The 24,585-nt window shown below is 47.2% G+C and overlaps 1 protein-coding gene across 6 annotated transcripts in view; it reads left to right on the forward strand.

Annotated features, from left to right (window-relative positions):
- The window catches only part of SSH1 (slingshot protein phosphatase 1), a 79,719-nt gene that overhangs the window by 13,992 nt on the left and 41,142 nt on the right, over nucleotides 1–24,585 (forward strand). For 3 of the 6 annotated variants that reach the window (XM_074402273.1, XM_074402275.1, XM_074402276.1), the window contains exons 1-2: nucleotides 13,408–16,925; nucleotides 21,861–21,964. The exons of 2 other annotated variants lie outside the window; for them this stretch is intronic. In XM_074402273.1, coding sequence (XP_074258374.1) covers nucleotides 16,783–16,925; nucleotides 21,861–21,964 — 247 coding nt within the window. In that variant the 5' untranslated portion in view covers nucleotides 13,408–16,782. Of the gene's footprint in view, nucleotides 1–13,407; nucleotides 16,926–21,860; nucleotides 21,965–24,585 lie in introns of those variants that run through there. One more of the 6 variants, XM_039472171.2, reaches the window with a different exon arrangement.

A 24,585-nucleotide genomic window follows, 5' to 3' on the forward strand; every position in this document is an offset into this window, starting at 1 on the left:
GCAGTGCGGGGCTGGCTGTATAATTTGTGGAGCCCAGTGCAAAATGAACGTGGTAGAGAGCCTTGTTAAACATTAAGAGGCTGGGCACGGTGGCTTATACCTATAATCCTAGCACTTTGGGAGGTTGAGGCAGGTGGAGCACCTGAGGTCAGGAGTTCGAAACCAGTCTGGACAACATGGTGAAATCCCGTCTCTACTAAAAATACAAAAATCAGCTGAGTGTGGTGGCACACACCTGTAATCCCAGCTACTCGGGAGGGTGAGGCAGGAGAATCGCTGGAACCCAGCAGGTGGAGGTTGCCGTGAGCCGAGATTGCACCACTGAGCTCCAGCTTGGGTGACAGAGTGAGATTCTGTCTCAAACAAACAAACAAACAACAACAACAACAACAACAACAACAACAAACATTATTACGAATTTCAAGATGGTACCAGCAGAGTGTTAAACCAAGTACAGGGCCTTTCTGAGCACATATGAAGAAGCTGGCCCTGCCCACTAGACCGGGAGCACTCTAGGGACAGGGCCTGTTTGGCCTCCTGCCTCACAGTGCCTAGTGTGCACTGGATGGGCCCTAGAGGTCTTGGAAGTTGAGTATGTTTCCTGTTGAGCAACTCAAAGTGGTCTTGGATGTTCCGGAAACAAAGGACAGAGAGATTTCTTCCCACCATTGCGTCCATTGCAGTTGAGTGATATCGGTGCTTTTAGGTCAGTCTTAGTACCGCTCTGTCCTCATTTGTCTGCTTGTGAGCTGCTCATTCAACAAATACTTAATTGAGCTCCTACTGTGTACCAACCCTTGTTTTAGAGGCTGGGAATATAGCAATGAACAAAATAAAAATCCCTGCTCTGGAGGCTGACATTCTGTTGAGGGAGACAAGACAGTAAGTAAAATAAACAAGTACAATAGTAGTGTGTTGAGAAGTGCCCAGGTGAAAAAGTCAAGCAGAGATAGAGGAGAGAAAAGGGAACACCTGAATCATACCCCACTCTGTGAATGGCCTTGTGTACATTATTTCATTTAATCTTTGTGAAAACCCTGTAAGGATATTTAAATTCTCATTCTCTGGATGAGAAGACTAAGCCCCAGAGATGTCAGCGGACTGATTTTTTTTAGTAGTAAACAGTAGAGCTGAGACTCTCATACTCCATGTCTAATTGACTCCAAAGCCTGTGCTCTTCATGCCAAAATTCAAGCGCTGTCTCTCCTTTTCCTCCTCCCTCTGTGTCAGAACCCCCGCAATGGGAGACAGAATGGCGCTTCTCGGAAGAACCAGGCTTTGCAGTCCATTCTCCCCGCTTGAGCCATTAGCGGTACCACTATGCACTTGGGTACACTTTAAGTAGAGCTCAAGGGGGTCCCGTCGCCTCCTTGAGCTCTGCTTAGAGCAGGGATTGTCACAGATCCCCTTCATGTGCTGTAGCCTGGAGAGCATTTGGGTGGTAATGAGGCCAGCTTCTGTGGAGTGCAGGCTTGGGGCTTGGAGTTTTCTGCACTTTCTGTTACCTTGTTGTCATAAGCCTGTAGTGTGGGGACTCTCCTCATTTTAGGAAACCAGTTCCACGAGGCTGCTGGGAGGCCTGAGCCAGGGAGTGAATGCAGGTTGCTGTGACTCAGGGACCTGAGTCCTGCCCCCACCCCTGTGGCCTTGTAGGTAGTGGGTTCCCATTGACTCCCACTTTTTTTGTTTGTTTGTTTTTTGAGACATAGTCTCGCTCTGTCACCAGGCTGGAGGACAGTGGCATGATCTCGGCTCACTGCAATCTCCACCTCCTAGGTTCAAGCGATTCTCCTGCCTGAGCCTCCCCAGTAGCTGGGACTACAGGCACGCACCACCCTGCCCAGCTAATTTTTGTATTTTTAGTAGAGACAGGGTTTCACCAAGTTGGTCAGGGTGGTCTCCATCTCTTGACCTTGTGATCTGCCTGTCTCGGCCTCCCGAAGTGCTGGGATTATGGCGTGAGCCACCACGCCTGGCCCACTTTTAAACATTGGGGTACATGGACTTAACATTCTGGGGCCATTGTGCTCTTTGGCTGTTCCTTTTGGTTTAACTCAGGTTTTGTTTCTGCAGTTTGTTGGAACGTTTGATTTGAAAATGAGAATTTGCCTTTCAATATTGTTTTTCTCTCTCTCTCTCTTTCTTTTTTTTTCTTTTTGAGACAGAGTCTTGTACTGTTGCCCAGACTGTAGTACAGTGGCATGATTACAGCTCACTGCAGCCCTGACCTCCTGGGCTCAGTTGGTCCTCCCACCTCAGCCTCCCAAGCATCTGGGACCACAGGTGTACACCACCACACCTGGTTAATTTTTGTATTTTTGGTAGAGACAGGATCTCACTATGTTGCCCAGACTGGTCTTGAATTCTTGGACTCAAGCGATCTGCCAACATTGGTCTCCCAAAGTACTGGGATTATAGGCATGAGCCACCGTGCCAGCCCCATATATATATATGTCTTTTTTTTTTTTTTTTTTGAGACGGAGTCTTGCTCTGTTACCAGACTGGAGTGCAGTGGCACAATCTCGGCTCACTGCAACCTACACCTCCTGAGTTCAAGCAATTCTTCCACCTCAGCCTCCTGAGTAGCTGGGACCACAGGTGCGTGCCACCACTCCCGACTAATTTTTTTTTGCATTTTTAGTAGAGACAGGGTTTCCCCGTTGGCCAGGATGGTCTTGATCTCTTGACCTTGTGATCTGCCCACCTCGGCCTCCCAAAGATATATTTTTTTAATTTGAAAACTCATTCTAGGCCCGGCGCGGTGGCTCAAGCCTGTAATCCCAGCACTTTGGGAGGCCGAGGCGGGTGAATCACGAGGTCAACAGATCGAGACCATTCTGGTCAACGTGGTAAAACCCTGTCTCTACTAAAAAAAATAAAATAAAAAATAAAAAAATAAAAAAAAAAAAAAAAGAAAAAGAAAACTCATTCTAGAATGGGACCAAATGAGGACAGAGATGTGAAGAGTTAATTCTGTTGGAACTTAATTAAACTTTTCATTAAGGTTAACTTAAAATGAATTTTGCTCAGAGCCTAGTAGGTTTCATTAAACTTTTGAAATACCAGTACTTAGACTTCAAAAGAACGCCCCGGGGCCCTGGCCTCCTTCCTGTGCACTTAGCACATAGCAGGAGCATGCGCGCATGTGTGTGCACACCAGGAATGTGCATGCAAGCTCAGCTCGCAGGTGGTAGTGGTACCAGTAGTCACCTTCATGATGAATGGGGTGAAGCTGTGAGACGGAGTCAGAAAACCTAGGGTCTGTCTTGAGCTGTGTCATCTGCTGTGCAAGCTAAGGCACACCTCTTCACTTCTCTGGGTCTGTGTCTCCCGCTGTGTAAAGTGAAAAGACAAGATTAGATGATGGCCTCCAAATTTAAGAATGAGAGCCCTCAGACCCACCAGTCGAGATCTGTGTTTATGTTGTGCTGCGTATCATTTGCTGTGGATTCGTAACTCACCATCACGAGTTTTATTCCCATGATGAGAGCAAGGTCATGTACTTGTGGGGGTCTAGCTGGATCATGGCTGTGGTCTGACCCTGAGATGGAGAAAACCAGAGGCTACCAAGAGGAAGTGACCCTCAGCTGGGACCCAGCTCCTCCTCCACAGAGCTTACCCCGCAGGAGCAGAGCCACACACAAAGCAGCCTCCCTTTAGAAAGAAAGGACTCACATCTTTAGAACTCATCTTTGGCATTCATTGTTCTGTGGTCAGATCTCTGGATTTAGACAGCTTATTAGAAAATTCCTGAGATGAGGAGGACATCCAGATGAGTCGTGCTGCTTCAAGGAAGACTGAAAATGAGAAACCAGGATTAATCAAAATTAATCAAAATAGGATTAATCAAAATCCAGAGGAGCCATTTTCTTCTTCTTTTTTTTTGAGGCAGAGTCTCGCTCTGTCTCCCAGGCTGGAGTACAGTGGCACGATCTCCACTCACTGCAACCTCTGCCTCCTGGGTTCAAGTAATTCTCCTGCTTCAGCCTCCTGAGTAGCTAGGATTGTGGGTGTGCACCACCACACCCAGCTAATTTTTTTGTATGTTTAGTACTAGAGACAGCGTTTCACCATATTGTCCAGTCTGGTCTTGAACTCCTGACCTCAGGCAATCCATCCGCCTTGGCCTCCCAAAGTGCTGGGATTACAGGTGTGAGCTACCGCGCCCAGCCCCTGAGAGGAGCCATTTTCAAAGCAAACAGAGCGATTGGGCTGGAGGGTGCAGAGGCACCCACTTTGGGGATGTAGTCAGTGTCGGGATGCAGGGTGATGTGCTGATGAGGAAACCACACAGGCCAGCTCCGCAGCATGGGAGCAGAATTGCAGTGAGATATGAGAGACTGCCACATAAATGACAGAGGTCATGTGGGGAGACCCTGTGTGTGGCCAGAGCCGGCTCTCTGGATGGGGCACCGGCCTCGCCACTTAGCTCACTCACCTGCATGTCTGACTCTGGGCCTGCCACCTGCCTTCCCCTTCTCAGGGCTCTCCTGAGGCTTCCAGAGGGTCTTGTCCTGTGGACGGTGTCTGGCCCTGGCCTATACCCAGCAACCGTCATTTTCAGTGCCAGCCCTTCCTGCTGCACTTCTTCCCCTCCAAAGACCAAGGCTGACCAAGTGGCACCTAAGAGGAAAAACAACCCAGCCTTGACCTGCTTTCCCGCAAGTTCCTCTGAAACCTGGGCCAGGCCTTTATCTGGGAAACATCGTTCTTCAGTGCCTTTACTTTTACAGATTTTTTTTTTTCTTTCTTTTCTTGAATGGTTACTTTTGAAGCTATTTTTAAAAAGGCTTTGTTTCAGAGAAAGCCGTCCAGAGGCCTCGTGTTAGGAAATGCCTGGTCTCTCTCTGTGCCCGCAGAAGTCATTCCCGGCCCAGGCCTGGCGCGCACTTGCCAAGAGTCCTCGAGGCATGTTTCCCCAAATCTGGGCCCAGTCAGAATTCCCACAGGAAGGCGCCCTCAAGTGTGGTCTGGAAAGAGCCAGGCTGGCTGCAGCATCTGGAAATCACTTGTCACTTCCCAGCTGCCCAGCCTCACCCATGCCACGCTGCGTCTGTTGCAAGTGGGAGTCTAGGAGTGGCTCTTTAGGTCTGGAGTCAAGGCCACAGGAAGGCTCCCTAAGGAACCTAATTCCCAGGCCCTGGGGACTCCTGGCCAGGCCCCGCCACGAGAGGTAGAAGGGAGAAGAACCTCTTGTGAAATAACATGGTAATGGAGGTGGTTTTTACTTTGCTCTTGGCTTTATCCATTCAGCCGACGTGTAGTTAGTGCCTAAATATGGGTTCTTTGCCAAATATCAGGGATTCTGTGTTAAGTAAAAGAGAGTCCTTATCCCCCAGGGATAATGTGTATTTTATCTACAGTAGTGGCTTCCAAAAAGGATTTGAAACACCTTACAACATTCAGAGAGAACAATAAAATTTAACATTAGCGAGAAAATTGGGACATGAAGAAAGCAGAAGAAAACAAGATGAAGTAAGGGGAAGGTTTGTTCATGGAATACATAGCATAACACTGGTATGGTTGCTAGAATTTGGCCACAGATATGACTTTGAGCTTCCTAGTAGTCAAAGCAAAGAGAGAAACAAGATCAGTCTCTTGATTCATGGTGTCCTGAAAATACCAGCACGTCAGTTCCTCTGAGGAACCCTTCCTGATAGATACCTGTGGGTGTTCACAAGCCCAGTGTAGGGGATGGACAGTTTGTCTTAACAGGGAGAGCTGATGCTGCATGCCTATCCCACCAATTACCTTGGGTATTTGTGGTCTTAAGAGGTGAGGTCAGCAGCAGTGCTTGGTGCCAGAGCTGCTGGCCGCCCCAGCACTGAGACAGGATGCTGAGTCATATCCTGCAGGGCTGCGGTATCCTGGCTTCGAGTGCCCTTCACAATGGGAGGCCTGCACGGGCAGGTCAGCCCCTGCTGTTCCAAATGTGTGGTCTCCAAGCAGGAAAATGCTAAAATTAGGTCTTCCATGGTCCAGAGCTGGGACACACACGGGCCAGGAGGACCTGGGAGGGCAGGGCTCTTCATCGTTCTCTTCTGCTCTGGGAGTGAAGCAGGGCCGCTTCTGTTCTGGAAAACACAAAGAGGGAAAACAGTGCTGAGGCAGGGAAGGTCTTGCTTGGTGAGGGGAAAAGTATCCAAGAGATACAAGGGGAGAGTCAGGAAATTTGCCCATGGCAGTGGTCGGTAGACTCAACTGAAGCTTTTACCACCTACTCATCAAGAGAAATTACAGGTAGTATTTTACCAAAATCTAATTAAGTGGAATTCTAAAAAATAACTTAAAAAGTTTTGGCTGGGTGTGGTGGCTCATGCCTGTAATCCCAGCACTTTGGGAGGCCGAGGCAGGAGGATCTCTTGAGCCCAGGAGTTCAGTACCAGCTCTGGCAACATAGTGAGACTCTGTCTCTACAGAAAATTAAAAAATGAGCCAGGGGTGGCGGCATATACCTATAGTCTCAGCTACTCGAGTGGTTGAGGTGGAAGGATTGCTTGAGCCTGGGAGGTGGAGGCTGCGCTGAGTGAGCCGTGATCACACCACTGCACTCCAGCCTGGGCGACAGAGTCAGACTCTGTCTCAAAAAAAAAAAAAATTGTAGCTAGAAAACTTGAAATGCTCCCAACACATAGAAATGATAAATACTCAAGGTCATGGATACCCCAAATCCTCTGACTTGGTCATTGCACATTCTATGCATATAACAAATACTTACATGTCTTCCATAGATATGTAAAATACTACGTGGCTAAAAAACTCTTTTTAATTTTGAAGTCATTTCCAACTTACCTAAGAATTGCAAAAACAGTGCAAAGAACTTTTTGTTTTAATCATTTGAAAGTAAGTTTTCAACCTGCTACTCCACTACCCTTGGAATATAGGACAGGGTGTTCTCCCACAGAACCACAACACAGCCATCCACACAGGCTGTGACATCCACGCAGGACACTGACTCTAATGCGTGCCCACTGTCTGGTCCTGTGACCCCATTCAGGAGTCACCGTATGTCCCAGCATTGTCCTTCGTAACAAAAGGATCCAGTTCCGGACTGCCTCTTGCATCTAGTTGTCCTGTCTCTTGGCTCTCCTTCAGTCTAGAACATTCATTCCTCAACCTTTCTTTGAGTCTTGTGACATGGACTCTCTCTCTCTGTGTGTGTGTGTGTGTGTGTGTGTGTGTGTGTGTGTGTGTGTGTGTGTATTGCAAAGTCTCTTGCTCAGGCTAGAGTGCAGCAGTGATATCTCGGCTTACTGCAACCTCCGCCTCCTGGGTTCAAGTGATTCTTGTGCCTCACCCTTCTGAGTATTTGGGATTACAGATGTGCTCCACTGCGGCTAATTTTTGTATTTTTGGTAGAGACAGTTTTGCCGTGTTAGCTAGGCTGGTGTTGAACTCCTGACCTCAAGTGATCCTCCCACTTCAGCCTCTCAAAATGCCGGGATTACAGGTCTGAGCCACCGCACTCGACCATGACCTGGACACGTTTGTGCTCAGGACTGTCAGTTCACAGAGTGTCCCTCAGTGTGGGTGCGTCTGATGTGCCTGCGTCATTCCACCCGGGCCGTGAATATTTGGCCAGAACAGAACTCAAGGTATGCTGCGTCCTCGAATCCCATAAGGTGGTACATGATTTCCTTTTGTCCCACTATGGCGACATTCACTTTGGTCGCTAAGGTGGATTTTAGCAGGCTTTTCTACTGTACAGTTACCCTTTTCCCCTTTATCATTAAGAAGAATTTCTCGGGTGGCTCAAGCCTGTAATCCCAGCACTTTGGGAGGCCGAGGCGGGTGGATCACGAGGTCAAGAGATCGAGACCATCCTGGTCAACATGGTGAAACCCCGTCTCTACTAAAAATACAAAAAATTAGCTGGGCATGGTGGCGCGTGCCTGTAATCCCAGCTACTCAGGAGGCTGAGGCAGGAGAATTGCTTGAACCCAGGAGGCAGAGGTTGCGGTGAGCCGAGATGGCGCCATTGCACTCCAGCCTGGGTAACGAGCAGAACTCCGTCTCAAAAAAAAGGGAAGAATTTCTTGGAGAGATACTTTAAAATTATGTTAACATCCTGTCTGCCATCCATGTCTGTTTCAATTATTTGTATTTTTCTGTTTTATTCAGTGGTTTATAATCTGTTACTTATATTGTTGACATGAGTGCTCAAACTGTCCTCACTATGGCCAGTGGGATGCCATCCAGGCTGGCCTTTGTGTCCCTTTGGCATGTCCGCATCATTCTTTAAGTGCTTCCATGCTTTCTGGCAACAGATGCTCCAGGCTTCATTCTGTACTTTCCCTGCCCGCCTCTGGAATCAGTCCTTTATCCCAGGAGCCCTGGTTCCTTATTAGTAGAAAATAAAAATTAGGAGTCAAGCTAGGTCTGCCTATTGCTGTTGGGGTGTTGCTAACCACAGGCCTCTCAATGGGCAGAACTAGGGAACGTTTGTGTGTATGCGCATATACACACATACATGCGTCTACATTTATTTCAATATATTGAAACTGAGTTCAAACTGACACCTTCAATTCTGATACAGCACTTCAGGGTTCATTCTAGTTTTGTCTCTTCCATATTGGTGACTCCCGTCATCCCTAGGATGTCAATAAATATTCACATTATTACATTAATTAGATTATATATAAGATATATGTATAATAGATAATATAAACATATTATAAATATTAATATTACCCTTAATGTTTAATATTTTAGTCCTTGCCTGAGCAGCCTGTCTCCCTTGCAACCCTTCCCTGCATGGATGCAGTTTGCACCCTGCTTGCCAACAGACACCCCAGTTTGCGATCCCACACCCCCTCCCTAACTCAGATGCCTGCCCTGCCCTTCCCTGCTAAATGGTTTTGGGTCTGAAATGTTGGGAAGCGAAATGGACTTTTTTGACACTGTTTTCTGGAGGTGTGGGTGCAGCTGAAAGCCAGTGCCTGAGCGCAGAGGTTTCAGAGTTACACTCCTGCTTTCCTCTTCCTGTGTCCCTGCTTCTCCGTCTCATGAACTTGGGCAAGTGACTTAACCTCTCTGAGCCTCAGCTGTTTTTTCCTAAGACGGAGTTTTACTCTGTTGCAGTGCTGTGGCACCGTCTTGGCTCACTGCAACCTCTGCCTCCCGGATTCAAGCGATTCTCGTGCCTCAGCCTCCCGAGTAGCTGGGATTACAGGCACGTGCCACCCCGCTCAGCTAATTGAGCCTCAGTTTCCGTATGTATAAAACACTGACAGATGGACACTGAGGAGTAAAGGCGTTAACATGCTGGATGTGCTTAGTATGGCACTCAACGAAAATGTTATTGGCGTTACAGGTATTGATGCCCACTGTTTTCTGGGCACTGAGAGGGATCCTGGGACAGAGGAGCCATAGCCCTAGCTCTCCAGACACTCAAGGTGATATGGGGAACTTAGCTGCTGTTGTGGTGTTTGAAGCATTCAGTTGCCAGGAAGACCTGAGCTGACCTCCGGGTGGCTTTAACTCATGTGCAGCACTGATGCCGTGAGTCTTTGTCAGGGTCACTCTGTGTGTGGGGAGTGCTCAGTGTGCCCAGGGCACAGAGATTACCAGGGTGAGTTACTCTTGGAATGCTGGCCTCAGAGAGGGGCACAGCTTGGCCAGTGTATCCACCAGCAGTTACACTGAATCTACTGTATGTCAAGCACAGAGGAAGATTTTAAAAGTGTATGTATTCTGGCCCTCACATCCCATTGGAAGTTAAAATGTACTTACTGGCAGGAAAATGGCTTCACCACTAGTTAGTAAATAAATGGGTCAGGGAACACGATTTGGAAATCAGGGTACTTGGGTTCCTATCACTAAGGACGGTCTTTCCTCAGTATCTGAGGGAGTTGGTTCCAGGACCCCCCTTTGCCGAGGATAACAAAATCCGTGGATGCTCAAGCACCCGCAGAACCCTCTAATTCCAAGAGTTCGGCATCCCTCAAATACTGTATTTTCTTTTTTTTTTTTTTTTTTTGAGACGGAGTTTCGCTCTTGTTACCCAGGCTGGAGTGCAATGGCGCGATCTCGGCTCACCGCAACCTCCGCCTCCTGGGCTCAGGCAATTTTCTTGCCTCAGCCTCCTGAGTAGCTGGGATTACAGGCACGTGCCACCATGCCCAGCTAATTTTTTGTATTTTTAGTAGAGACGGGGTTTCACTATGTTGACCACGATGGTCTCAATCTCTTGACCTCGTGATCCACCCGCCTCGGCCTCCCAAAGTGCTGGGATTATAGGCTTGAGCCACCGCGCCCGGCCCAAATACTGTATTTTCTATCTACAGTTGGTTGAATGCACTGATGAGGAACCCGTGGATACAGAGGACCAACTGTATGTGACCTTGAGCAAGTGACTTGACCCCTAAGCCTAAGTGTCTTCATCTGCACAATGAGAGGAGGTGCTAGAAGATGTTGAAAGGGAGGAGCTATAGCTTGCAGTGAGGGTCACAAGAGAAGGCTTCCTGGAGAATACTGGAATACAGAATACTGGAAGACAGGCATGATTTGGGGAGGCAGATGGGAGGAAGGAGGCCATGAGCTGAGAACCCAGTAGGCTTTAATGGGACAGTGTTAGAGCTGGGGGTAGAGCAGAGGATGTGTCGAGTGGAGAACAGGAGAAATAGTGCAAGAGGTAATACAAGGAGGGTTTTTATTTTAAAGTATGTTTTCTAACTATATTCTAAGCTCCTGAGGTCAGGAAATAGCACATGAGTGAAATTTAGCTTAACAACATATAATGGCTAATCGTGGCAACCATAGAGAGTTAGCACAAGAAATTTGGACTGTAATCAATAGATGATGTCACATGGCTGAAGTTCTGGGGCCGTGAAAGAATGTTGGGAGAGCAGTGGTTAGGGGCTGTGTGGAGTCAGTGAGAGGTGGCGGTGGGGGGTGGGGGAGGTGTCCTCATCCTGATTCTTCTCACCAGGCCAAAAGCTTCCGGAGCTCTGCGGTCCTAATCGTAGCTGATAGCCTCGTGTGGCTAATTCAACTTACATTTAAGTTAATTAAAATGAAATATAATGACAAACCCAGTTTCTTGGTCACACTTAACTGCATCTTAAATGTTTAGTTGACACATCTGGCCAGTGGCTCCATACTAGACAGTGTGGGTAGAGAACACACGTGAATGTTCTCAATAGCCCTGGCCTGCCGGGATGTTCGGAGTATGCAGCAAAGAGCTGGGCACACAGTGGGGCTGGGGGATGTCGCCTGGCTCACGGGGTTGAGAAGGGCCAGAGCTGGGGTGGTGCCCGAGAGACCTGGAAGGAGGGGCCCCTGACAAAGTTAGGACTCGGTGACTAACGACTGTGGGATGGAGCTGCATACCAAAGACAGGGCTGAGAACCTGGGATCGTTGGGATAATCTCTTCTCGGAATTTTTGAGCTGTCTCAGAAACATTTCCTTCGGGTGCTTGTTATTTCTGGCGCGCTCGGGTGTCTTTGCTGCCATAGCATTTCCCTTCACAGTGCAGCTTTTATACCTTCTGCCCTCTCGAAGGGGGCTTAGATCCTGGTGGAGCAGGTGCTTGGAGGCAGATGTGTTAGCTCTAGCGTCCGTGGGGCCTGAGGGCTCTTGGGGTCATCAGGGAACCATCTTAAGGTTTGTTCAACCAAGCCAAGGCACATCACTTGCTGTCTTGATTTAGGGAGAAAAAAAAAAAAATCTCGCTTTTGCGAGCTTGCTGTTGGGTTCAGCCGCTTGCCGCTACCCGTTGGTTTGAAGGAGAGCTGTGTAACTGTTTCAGAGAACGTGTCTTACTGTCTGAAATACTTTTGGACATTCCTTCTCTCTGAGAGAAGCCTACGCCTTCTAGCCAAACAATACATGTCCCAGCAGCAAAGATATTTGTAATGAGCCCTGCCAGCATTTCTTGTCTGTGACCCTTTTCCCTAAGTATAACGCTCAGAAGAGCTGGAATTTTTTTATGCTCAGCAATATGTGTTTAGGGGGGTACCGTTTGGGAGCTCCGGTTGACAGGTGTGTTCCTAGAGTTATTTGTTTTCTTAGGCTCTGAAGAATGATGTTTGGAATGAGGCCCTGCCATGTTACACTGCAAGGCACACAGTGAAGAACCAGACCTTGGCCCAGCTCAGGGTCTTTATGACCTTTAAACACGAGTTCCAAATGAGGGAAGAACCTGTGGGAAAACCATGGAAAGAATTTCCCATCCCACCTGCCATCTTCAGCTAATCTCTCTCCAAATAGTGACTCTTCCATCTCCTTTACATCTTTATCAACTTCACTTCGCTAGGCCTGGGTTCTGAATCCGTCCAGTGCCTCACCGAGCGTGGTCGTGAGGTCAGTCTCGATCAGCTTTCCACGTTGCTGCTATTGCCGCTGGTCTGATGTTCCTGCTCTCTGACCTATGGATTCTTCGGGAAGAGTGCTGAACTTTCTCAGCCCCATTCAGCCTCTTATTAGCCAAAGGACCACAGACAAGTCATTTATCTTCTCCCAGTCTTGGCTGTTTCTTTTCCTTTCTTCCTTTTTTCTTTTTTTGAGACATCTTCCTCTGTCGCCAAGGCTGGAGTGCAGCAGTGCTATCTCAGCTCACTGCAACCTCTGTCTCCTGGGCTCAAGTGGTCCTCCCGCGTCAGCCTCCCAAGTAGCTGGGACTACAGGTGCACACCACCACACCCAGTTAATTTTTGTATTTTTTGTAGAGACTGGGTTTTGCCATGTTGCCCAGGCTGGGGTTGTTTCATCAGAGGAATGGAATTGTAAAAATTCAGTTGAAAAATGTAGGGACAAACTCTCTGTAAACTAGAAAGCATCATTTAGATTGAAGCTATTATTTACTTGCTTAAAACAATATGCACTGATTGCATTAGTATACCAAACATTCGGGTGCTGAGAAGTTGTAATGTTGACAGTGCGATGGCTCAACCATAAAGAGGAGGTTTGTTTCTTAGCTTTGGACGTTCTGAAACTTGAATTTATGAGTTCACTCAGGAATGACCGAGTTCTGAGAAACCAGTTACGTTAACTAAACTTAAAAGGAACTGATGTATGAAGCAGGTGTCTCATGCCCGTCATCTCAGTACTTTGGGAGGCCAAGGCAGGACAATCGCTTGAGCCCAGGAGTTGGAAACCAGCCTGGGCAACATAGCGAGACCCCATGTCTCTTCCAGACAACAAAGGTCTGATCTGTTTTTGTTGTTGCTGTCATTATTTCATGTTGTCATGATGCAGCATCTCCTTTAGAGGACAAGAACATTCGAGTCTCCTCTTTTTTTTTTTTTTTTTTTTGAGACGGAGTTTCGCTCGTTACCCAGGCTGGAGTGCAATGGCGCCATCTCGGCTCGCCGCAACCTCCGCCTCCTGGGTTCAGGCAATTCTCCTGCCTCAGCCTCCTGAGTAGCTGGGATTACAGGCACGTGCCACCATGCCCAGCTAATTTTTTGTATTTTTAGTAGAGACGGGGTTTCACCATGTTGACCGGGATGGTCTCGATCTCTTGACCTCGTGATCCACCCGCCTCGACCTCCCAAAGTGCTGGGATTACAGGCTTGAGCCACCGCGCCCGGCCTCGAGTCTCTTAAAGTGTGTAGTAGAAGACTAGTGTCTGTTTTACTGCTTCCGAAGAGAGTATTCTTTTGCTTTTAACTCTAACATGTCCTCCCTTCATTGCACCTAATCACGTCACCCACCTTCTGAGAGGACCATGCCTTTTTATTGGTGTTATCTTTTACCAGCAGAAAACATTGATATGTACCTATGTGAGAGGTATCTTTATGAAGCCCATGGAGAAACCTGTTTTCTCTGTGTCTTCTGATGTTATTTATTGGTTTGTTTCTTTTTGAGACAGATTCTCACTCTGTCACCCAGGCTGGAATGCAGTGGGGACTCCAGGATCACAGTCTCTGCTCACTGCAGCCTCAACTTCCAGGGTTCAAGTGATTCTCATGCCTCAGCCTCCCGAGTGGCTTGGATTACAGGTGTGCACCACCACGCCCGGCTGGTTTTTGTATTTTTAGTAGAGGCTAGTTTTCATCATGTTGCCCAGGCTGGTCTTGATCCACCCACCTCGTCCTCTCAAAGTGCCAGGATTACAGACGTGAGCCACTATGCCTGGCCATGATGTTATTTGATTCTGAGGTTTTAAAAACTTGGCTGTGCATCAGAAGCACCCCTTGGAACTTTTTGGAGACAACGTCTGTCTCACAGACTAGAGTGCAGTGGGGTGGTCACAGTTCACTGTAGCCTTGACCTCACCAGGCTCCAGTGATTCTCCCATCTCAGCCTCCTGAGCAGCTGAGACTACGGCATATACCACCACGCCTGGCTAATTTTATTTTTATTTTTTCCAGAGACGAGATCTTGTTATGTTGCCCAGGTTAATTGAACTCCATGGCTCAAGTGATCTTCCCACTTTGACCTCCCAAAGTGCTGTGATTACAGACCATACCCAGCTCTCTGGAACTTTTAAAAAGTGGAGGTCCAGGGCTCATCATAGACCTTCCAAATTAGATTCTGCTGAGGCTGGACCTGGGCATTGAATGTGTTTTAGAAGTTTGATAGGTTGTTTCAATGTATGACCAGAGTTGGAATTCAGGGGCATTTGGGCGATACTGTATGCTGTGATGTTTCTATACCTACTATTTTTGTTCTTCAAGAAATGTTGTTTCTGAGCAGCAGAGCAGACACCCAGATCACCAGCACATATACCCATTCCTTAAAGAGAGTGGCTCTCTTTGCCCTTATCAGTGCTTGGGCTGGCTTGGCTTAGCCCGGTGCTCCACACCCTGCAGAAGTTGAGTTGTTTGGATGAATGAACAGAACCCTGTAAGAGAATGTCAGAACATATATGGTAGAATGTAAATTGGAACCCAGAAATATTAATTCCCAGACCATTGTTTTTACTTTTTTTTCTCCCAAGGCAGTGTCTCGCCCTCTTGCCCAGGCTGGAGTGCAGTGGCGCGACCTTGGCTCGCTGCAACCTCTGCCTCCTGGGTTCAAGCTATTCTCTGGCTCAGCCTACTGAGTAGCAGGGATTACAGGCATGCACCACCATACCTGGCTAGTTTTTATATTTTTAGTAGAGACAGGGTTTTGCCATGTTGACCATGCCGGTCTTGAACTCCTGACCTCAAGTGATCTGCCCACCTCAGCTTCCCAAAGTGCTGGGATTACAGGTATGAGCCACCATGCCCAGCCAGTTTTTACTTTTCTTAAACCTTGAAGTGCACCATTCACCATGGGAGTTGTCCATGCTATCACTGGAGATTCTGTTTTAGAATCATTGACAGGCTTCCTTCATTTGTCATGGAGAAAATACCCCACCCTGCGGAACTGCCAGAATTTGATGACGTGGCACAACTAAGTACCTCGTATAGCCTTGCCGCTTGTGAGATGCCCGGTAAATAATCGTCCTGTTGATGAGAAACCTGCCTTGAAAGCAACTTCTTGGTCAGCGTGGCTGTGCTGCTTACAGAACTCCTGAGCCTCTCCATGTGGTGCGGAAGGACCAAAGGATGTGTCCTGTCCCTCCAACTGTGACCGCAGTGGGTAGGGTAAGGCTGTGGGTCCCCCGCCCTCCTGATTTCTGCTTGGGCAGGCAGAAGAACCCTGGCACAGTCTCATCTTCCTGGAGTTTTGTTTCCTTGAATGGTTCCTTCCCTCTTTCCCACGCATGATGCATTCGCACATTGGGAAGAAGGCATGAAGATGTGATCCACATTCTGAATCCTCAGTGTTTTAGTGACTTTGCCGTTAGGCACCCGGGCAGGTATGAGCAGAGGTGACAGTGGCATAATGGCTCTGATTTTCACCCTGGATGAGTAGAACGGCATTCCAGGGGTGAAGCAGGTGGGCGTGGGGCAGATAGATGTGAGTCCAGCTCCCTCTTGTAAAGATACGTGCTCCTGGGCAAGCTGTAAAAGCAGAATCATGGTAATGTGTGTTTCACTTAATCCTTAGGGAGGATCACTTGGTCATTTGCTAGCCGAGGGAAGAGAAGCCCCTACTCAGTGCTGCTTCCTTCAGGAATTGTTTCAGAAGTCACCAGTTAAATGCTGCCTCCTCCCTCTTGTAAACCCTAGCTGAGCGCCTTTTTTAGGGTACTTACTCCATTCTCTTCTGCATCGTAGTTACTCACATCCTGAATTTATTTCTCTTGCTGAAAGAAGCGCTAAAACCCAGCTCTTGGCTGGCTTGTGCCCAGAGGGTTTGGGATCACGCCTCCACCCTTTAGGACCTTTGCAGCCTGACTTGCCCTGGGCACCGTGCGCATCCCAGAGCTCCTCATCAGTGTGCCTGTGGTCCCTTCTACCTGGCGTGTCCCCTCAGGTGGCTGTTAGCGTAACTGAGAATTTTCAGAATATAACAGTGTTTTTAGCACGCAGAATAACTAACTGCGGCAGCTGCCCACGTCACCGTCACTGTTGGGTGAATGGATGCTGATGTGAAAGAAAGAGTCATCCTTCAGAACGTCGATTTGAATCGGAAGGGGTCTTGTTGCTTGGGGTTGCTTCCTTGGGGGCAGCTGTTTGCCCTCACAATGCCGAACACACACCCTGGCGCTTGTTTCTCGAGCCTACAGAAAAGCCCGTAGGAGTGCAGTGATTAGAGGAACCTCAGCTGTTTTGCTGAATGGCCCTCTTTCATCAGGATGTGCTGGGACAAGGGCCTTTTTCAGCCAAAATATCAGAGGAAGACAAGAGTTCCACAAGAGCCATTTGCTCTTCGGGTGGGACTCCGAGGAGGAGGCGGCTCCCCAGCTCTCGTGGAAGCGCTCTGCAGCCTCCCAGCCTTTCCTGATCTCCGTAGGGAGCAAGATGGCCAGAGCTCCAAGGGCAGTTGTAGGGGGCATTAGAGATATGAGCACTGCAGCCACCAACTTCTTTTATTTTACTGACTTCTGCATCTTCCTTCGGCCAACCCACTACTTCTGCTGTCCAGAGGTTTCCAGCTCAAATTAGTATGTATGACCACCTTGATTTCTGTTCTCCTGCCATGGCTCGGTTTCTGGGTGACACTGGCTGTTTATATTCTTGGGGGGGGGGGCTTGGGGTTTTTTGAGGAGCATTGATTGAGGTTTTTGTCTGTCTTCAGTGCTTTGAAGAAACTTTAATCTTAGGAAGCTTCCCGAATGGCGGTAATCAGTATCCGAGAACAGATCTGTGTGGTAGAGATAAAAGCATTGCGGGTGGCGGGTAGAGAGGGCAGTGACTGTTTTTATCCCTCATCGAGAATTTTCTTACAGCAGTGGAGGAAGACATTTCCGTTGTGTCTGCCTGTGTCTGACCTTCTGTAACTTCAGTTACTCCTTTTAGGACACACAGATCTTTTGTGAGAAGGCTGATGTCTGCGTGGCTGGGATGGATGGCTTGTGGGTTTGGGCTTCCTGGCCCCGGGCACCTAGTGAAGTGAGTGTGCCATCACCATTGTGGATTTCTTCACGGACTTCCCCAGTGGGGCACTGTGAGGGTCTGATGAATCGGGAGCCTGTGTCTCTCGGTGTCAGAAGCCGTGGCCGTCAGAAATAGCATGCAGATCAGCCACGCAGAGGGCACGTGAGGCTCTGGGCCCAGAGTGAGCTCAGAAGAGAAGCCAGGAAGCCAGGTCACAGAGACTTTCTGCATCTTGTTTTCGTAAATCCTGTGACTGACCATGCTCTGCGGCCTCCCACCCCACCCCCGAGAGTCGTGTTGTGCGGTTTTCTCTGGCTGGGTCCCTTACTGTATTCGCAGGACACAGGGTGATCTCAATAGCCTCAGGATAATGCACTGCTTCTGGGGCTTCCCTGCAGCTTCCAGTCTTGCTTTTTACAGTAAACGCCTGTTACTGATTGTTGTGGGGGAACAGAGGCAGAGTGTTCCAGGGCCCCGATCAATCCTGACCCCCGACTTCATGCGTAGAGCAGGAGGCCCTGATTCTTATCAGTGTAGGAACACGGAGGAGGAACAGCCAACCTTGTCAGTGGTCACAGGGTGAAACCAGCCTAGTCTTTTGCATTGTTCCTTTTTTTTTTTTTTTTTCCAAAGGAAATGTAAGGGAAACCAAGGGGATTTTTTGCCCATGGTTTCCAAGGCAAAGGTCATCGTTAATGGTTGGCTCTTCCCAGAGTGCTTGGATTTCTGGTCAGTATGAATTTTTTTTTTTAATCTCATGAACAAAAGCAGTTGATGTCTCGAAAAGATCTCCCCATCTGCTTTGATGAACTAATGGCTGTTTTAGGTTTCATGAGTTTGGGGCCTCTTGCACAGCTCTTTCACATTGTGATGAGAATAAATAGTAAGTGATCTGTGTCTAAGAACAGTTCTGAAAACATAACTAGGCTGCAAAATTCTGAGGAAGGAGAAAGTGACAAGCTTTATGGGTGGAAAGGGTTAGGTGATTCTGCAGCCTGTGAAATGAGACTGCCTGGGTCTTACATCGGCCAGATGGATGCTAAAGAGCTTTTGCTTCCTGTGAGTGAGGATGAGACAGCAAAGAAAGGCTGCTTCTCGTTTCTTTCGTTATTTGTAATCCTGGGCTCCTCAACACTTGAAACTTGCAGCAGAAATACGCGACTGTGAAAGGGAGGAAAAGATGACTCGGCAGTGCGTCTGCAATAGCAGGTGAAATGCTGTCACGTGTCAGGTGTTGCTGTTACAAGGTATAGAAAACCGATTGTCTGGAATTCGAAGGACTGAACAAGAGAGGCAGAACTAAGTCTTCTTATTTAATATTTGAGCAGTCACTATTTTTAGCATGAGCGTTTAACCAGAAAAAGTAACAGATTTTATTGTGGACTTAATATCGTAGAGCATAACAGTTTTCCTGATTTCAGGAGCTGTTGATTGGAAATGCTAGTTTATGTGGTGTTTTCTTGGCACCTGGTGTCATACTTTAGGCTTTGCTGAGTTTGTTATTCCAGAATACAAATATTTAACTATGAATATCTGCTGTCTGGGGCAAAGGTGATTGCAGAAAACATCCTTTCTTTCTGTCAGGAATTGATTTGCTTAATTTCAAGGTTCTCTTTAATTAGAAGACTGCTTTTTCATAGGGATTTTTCCCTTCAAATCATGTATATATTAATTGGTTGTTCAAGAGAAATATTTTTATAGTTTCCTACAGTTTAAACTGTGACCTTGTTTCACAAAATTATTGAGAATAGTATGTTCCTTTCTAAATTATAAAGTGTAGTATGTGTTTTATATTATTGTTTTTATATTGAGAATCAAACAAAAATAGATGTTTTAAAAAGTTAATATATACTTAATATAGAACATTTGGAAAATACTAAATAGAAGATAATCTATTCCTTCTCCTCCCCAACTCCCTGCAAAGCCGTTGTTAATAATTTTGGTGTATTTTGCCTGGGTGTGGTGGCTCATGCCTGTAATCCCAGCACTTTAGGAGGTCTGGGCGGGCGGATCACTTGAGGTCAGGAGTTTGAGACCAGCCTGGCCATCATGGTGAAACCCCATATCTACTAAAAATAAAAAAATTAGCCGGGTATGGTGGTATGTGCCTGTAGTCCCAGCTACTCAGGAGGCTGAGGCAGGAGAATCACTTGAACCTGGGAGGCGGAGGTTGCAGTGAGCCGAGATTGCGACACTGCACCAACCTGGGTGACAGAGTGAGACTTGGTCCCCACCCCCCAAGAAATTGGTGTATTTTATGCATAATTTTGAGAATTGATGGTATTTTTGAACAAATGATAGTAATTCATAGCTGAGGCATTCTTTTAATATATTAATTTCTGCAAAAGCTAAACTTGATAGCCAAGTCATCTTGCACAACAGGGTCTTACAGTGTTGCCCAGTCTGATCTCAAACTCCTCGACTTAAATGATCTTCCCACCTCAGCCTCCCAAATACAAATTTTTTAATTTTAATTTTTAAATTTGTAGGTTAGATGTAAATGTTATTGCTGGTTAAAATAACAAAGGCCGAAAAGATCCATTCTGCTGAGAAATTCATTGGGTCAACTTGAGGTTTTCTGCAAGAATAGTGGAAAGGGCAGTCTTGACTAAGTTAAATCACAGGTCAGTAGCCACCTACTTCTTTTCTTTTTTTGAGACGGGGCTTGCTCTGTCACCCAGGCTGGAGTGCCATGGCGTGATCTTGGCTCACTGCAACCTCTGCCTCTCAGGTTCGAGCGATTCTTGTGCCTCAGCCTTCCGAGTAGCTGGGGCTACAGGCGCCACTACACCTGGCTAATTTTTGTGTTTTTAGTAGAGATGGGGTTTTACCATGTTGGCCAGGCTGGTCTCCCGACCTGAAGTGATTCGCCCACCTCAGCATCCTAAAGTGTTGCGATTACAGGCTTGAGCCACCCCGGCTGTCTTTACTTTTCTTAAAATGCAGACATCTAATGCAGGCATCCCCGGCCCCCTGAGGCCATTTATCCGGCCCCCCGCCGCACTTCAGGAAGGGGCACCTCTTTTTTTTTTTTTTTTTGAGACGGAGTTTCGTTCTTGTTACCCAGGCTGGAGTGCAATGGCGCAATATCGGCTCACCGCAACCTCCGCCTCCTGGGCTCAGGCAATTCTCCTGCCTCAGCCTCCTGAGTAGCTGGGATTACAGGCATGCGCCACCATGCCCAGCTAATTTTTTTTTTGTATTTTTAGTAGAGACGGGGTTTCACCATATTGACCAGGATGGTCTCGATCTCTCGACCTCGTGATCCACCCGCCTCGGCCTCCCAAAGTGCTGGGATTACAGGCTTGAGCCACCGCGCCCAGCCTGGGGCACCTCTTTCATTGGTGATCAGTGAGAGGAGCACAGTATGTGGCGGCCCTCCAACAGTCTGAGGGACAGTGAACTGGCCCCCTGTGTAAAAAGTTTGGGGACGGCTGATCTAATGAAAGTATAATTTCATCTTGCAGTCCTTCAAGGGAAGTCACCAAGAAACAATGGAGTTGTTAAAAGCCAGAGAGTTAGAAATAGAGATCAACAGCAAGAGCATGAGAATTCATAAAGTAGCCCACCCTCTCCTAATCAGGGAGTTGTTCTCTAAGAAAATGCTGTGGCAGGGCATGGTGGCTTGAGCCTGTAATCCTGGAAATCTGAGAGGCTGAAGCAGGCGGATCACATGAGGTCAGGAGTTTGAGACCAGCCTGGCCAACATGGTGAAACCACATCTCTACTAATAATACAAGAATTATCCAGGCATGGTGGCACATACCTGTAATCCCAGCTGCTGGGGAGGCTGAGACATGAGAATCGCTTGAACCCAGGAGGCAGAGGTTGCACTCCATCCTAGATGACAGAGTGAAACTGTGTCTTAAAAAAAAAAAAATGAGGCCGGGCACGGTGGCTCACGCCTATAATCCCAGCACTTTGGGAGGCTGAGGCAGGTGGATCACGAGGTCAAGAGATTGAGACCATCCTGGTCAACATGGTGAAACCCCGTCTCTACTAAAAATACAAAAAATTAGCTGGGCATGGTGGTGCGTGCCTATAATCCCAGCTACTCAGGAGGCTGAGGCAGGAGAATTGCCTGAACCCAGGAGGCGGAGGTTGCGGTGAGCCGAGATCGCGCCATTGCACTCCAGCCTGGGTAACAAGAGCGAAACTCCGTCTCAAAAAAAAATGAAGAAGAAGAAGAAAATGTTATATTACAGTAAGATCCCTGTCCAGTATTCTGCAGAAAGAGGCCCTTGCCCCTGGGGAAGCCTACACAGAACTTTGGGTGTTGTCACAGAAGCATTATTTTGTCACAAAAATTCTCCAGTAGCAAGCTTTTAGCAAAGGCAAGGTTTGGGAAGAGAACTATATGGAATTATTATAAAGGCAGTTTCATCCTATTCGCATTTTACATGCCATTTGTCCATGCAAAAGCTTTTTCTCCTGCAGTAAGTCTTTGCTCGTTTTCCTCTCTGAATTCCAGTCTAACTGTACTCTGGTCTTATCCTTCCCAGCTTAAGCGAGAGCTTTTTCATGGTGAAAGGTGCAGCCCTCTTCTTACAACAGGGAAGCAGCCCTCAAGGCCAGCGGAGTCTTCAACACCCCCACAAGCATGCAGGTGAGGGCTCTCAGTTGATACTCTTAAATTGGAGCTTCTTTTCTGGACAGCAGAGGAAACTTCCATTGTTGGTGATGTTGCTGAGTTTGAAGGCCTTAGAAATGGTGGAGAACACAGGTTTGCAAGGACCAGTGCAGGCGGAGGCTCAGATGCTCTTTCTTGAGCAGGCCATGCCTGTTTTCCAACCTTTTAAGTCATGTCTGTTTGTGTCAAGAGTAAGGCAGTCAGCAGCAACCAGCTGGGATGCAAAGATTTCCTCTCTGTAGTTATCAGTTAACTGCAAGCTGTTAAGTTACAGTCTCACTTTTAACAAATGCACCAAAATGGATTATAACCAGATGTTGTCCACTTGAAAATAACCATCTGGAGTACTGTATACCTAGTCTTGGGATGGATTTCTCCAAGCATTTGGAAAACACTCATTTGGAGAATTTCTTGAAGGGCCTTTGGCTCCAACTCTGAGATAGATGCTATAGTGGGAAGTCGTGATTCTATCATAGTTTGTTTTTAGGAAGTGGATAGACGTAATAGAGTGAGTATCAAACTGAGTTTAAATAAGAAATGCCTACTAAGTAATAAGACTGGTTTTAGGAGACTTGACTCAAAACTGAAGGCAATTTGAAAAGAAGAATTCAAAAAATGCTTATATGGCCCTGCGTGGTGGCTCACACCTGTAATCACAGTGCTTTGGGAGGATTCCTTGAGCCCAGGAGTTTGAGGCTACAATGAGGTAGTATCATGCCACTGCACTCCAATCTGGGTGATAGAGAGAGACACTGTTTCTTTTTCTTTCTTTCTTTCTTTTTTTTTTTTCTTTTTTGAGGCAGAGTCTTGCTCTGTCGCCAGGCTGGAGTGCAGTGGCACAATCTTGGCTCACCACAGCCTCCACCCACCCCCCAGGTTTAAGCGATTCTCCTGCCTCAGCCTCCTGAGTAGCTGGGACTACAGGCACGCGCCACCTCGCCTGGCTAATTTTTCTATTTTAGAGGAGATGGAGTTTCACCATGTTGGTCAGGATGGTGTCAATCTCTTGACTTTGTGATCCGTCCGCCTTGGCCTCCCAAAGTGTCGGGATTACAGGCATGAGCCACTGCGCCTGGCCAGAGACTCTGTTTCTTAAAAACAATAACAACAAAAAACACTTGTGGCCAGGCACAGTGGCTCTTGCCTGTGATTCTAGCACTTTGGGAGGCCAGGGTCGGCAGATTGCTTGAGCCCAGGAGTTCCAGACCAGCCTGAACAATACAGTGAAACTCTATCTCTGCAGAAAAATACAAACATTAGCTGGGCACATGCCTGTAATCCCAACAAGATGTGGACGCTGAGGTGGGAAAACTGCTTGAGCCCAGGAGGTCAAGGCTGCAGTGAGCCATGATTGTGCCACTGCACTCCAGCCTGGATGACAAAGCAAGACCCTATCTCAAAAAAAAAAAAAAAAAAAAAAAAAAAAAAAAAACAGAAAGAAAAAAAAATGCTTGCGTACAAGTGAATCTTTGTCATAGGTGGACAGCATCTCAGGGCATTTCTTGGAGAGGCAGAGCGTAATGGAATGTCTGTGAGCTGGGAAGGCCTCTGCCTTTCAGAACAGCAGCAGGTGAAACCAACCAGCCACTGTGGTCAGTTTTCTTGTTACCTGTGATCATTTTGTTTGTTTAACCCCAAGTCATTCAGCTTCCTTTTAGATCTGAGTGCTCAGGTTAGAGGTCCACACCATATAATGTGTAGCAAACACTAAGGCTCAGTCGGTATTTTCACATACTGATATATGATAATCAATATTTAGGTCCGTTTCAAGCAAAGAAAATAACTGTCCTGTACAAGGAGGCATTGTGGTTTGTGGAAATAGTATTTGTTTTGAAGCCAAGCAGACCTGTCCTCTGATCCTAGCTCAACTTACTGAGCCATCAAAAGTCAACTTCTAAGCCTCAGTTTCCTAGTCTTTACAATGGGCATCAAATATGGTACCTCAGACAATATGGAAATTTAGAGTTACATGTGTAACATACCTACTTCCTAGTAGGTGCTATATCTGTGTGTGCGTGTGTGTGTGTGTGTGTATGTATATATGTGGGTAACTATCATTATTACTATAATGACTTCTAGTACAATATAGCTATAAACTTATCATTCTTTTTTTTCTTTAATTACATAAAATTTTTTTTTAGAGACAGGATCTCGTTCAGTCACCCAGCTGGCGTGCAGTGGCGTGATCATAGCTCACTGTAGCCTTGGCTTAAGTGATCTTCCAGCCTCAGCCTCCTGAGTAGCTGGGACCATAGATGTGTGTCACCACACCTGGCTAGTTGTGTGTGTATTTGTGTGTAGATGAGGTCTCACTATGTTGCTCAGGCTGGTCTCCAACTCCTGGCCTCAAGTGATCTTCCCACCTCAGCCTCTCAAAGCATTGGGAGTATAGGTGTGAGGCACCATACCAAGCCATATCCTTCATTCTTGAATTTGCTAATGGTTCTGCCTTGTTAGAAATGTAGCTGTTGCTCATGTTTTAACTGGAACACATATAACAAAGCAAATGTTCTAGCTCTGCCTGCTAAGTGTCGGATACCTCCTTCCTCTAATCCAAAGACTAGAAGGGTGGGATGCAAGCCCCCAGCTGGCTGACT

The sequence above is a fragment of the Saimiri boliviensis genome, chromosome 7 (genome assembly GCF_048565385.1).
Source record: "Saimiri boliviensis isolate mSaiBol1 chromosome 7, mSaiBol1.pri, whole genome shotgun sequence".
Classification (NCBI taxonomy): domain Eukaryota; kingdom Metazoa; phylum Chordata; class Mammalia; order Primates; family Cebidae; genus Saimiri; species Saimiri boliviensis.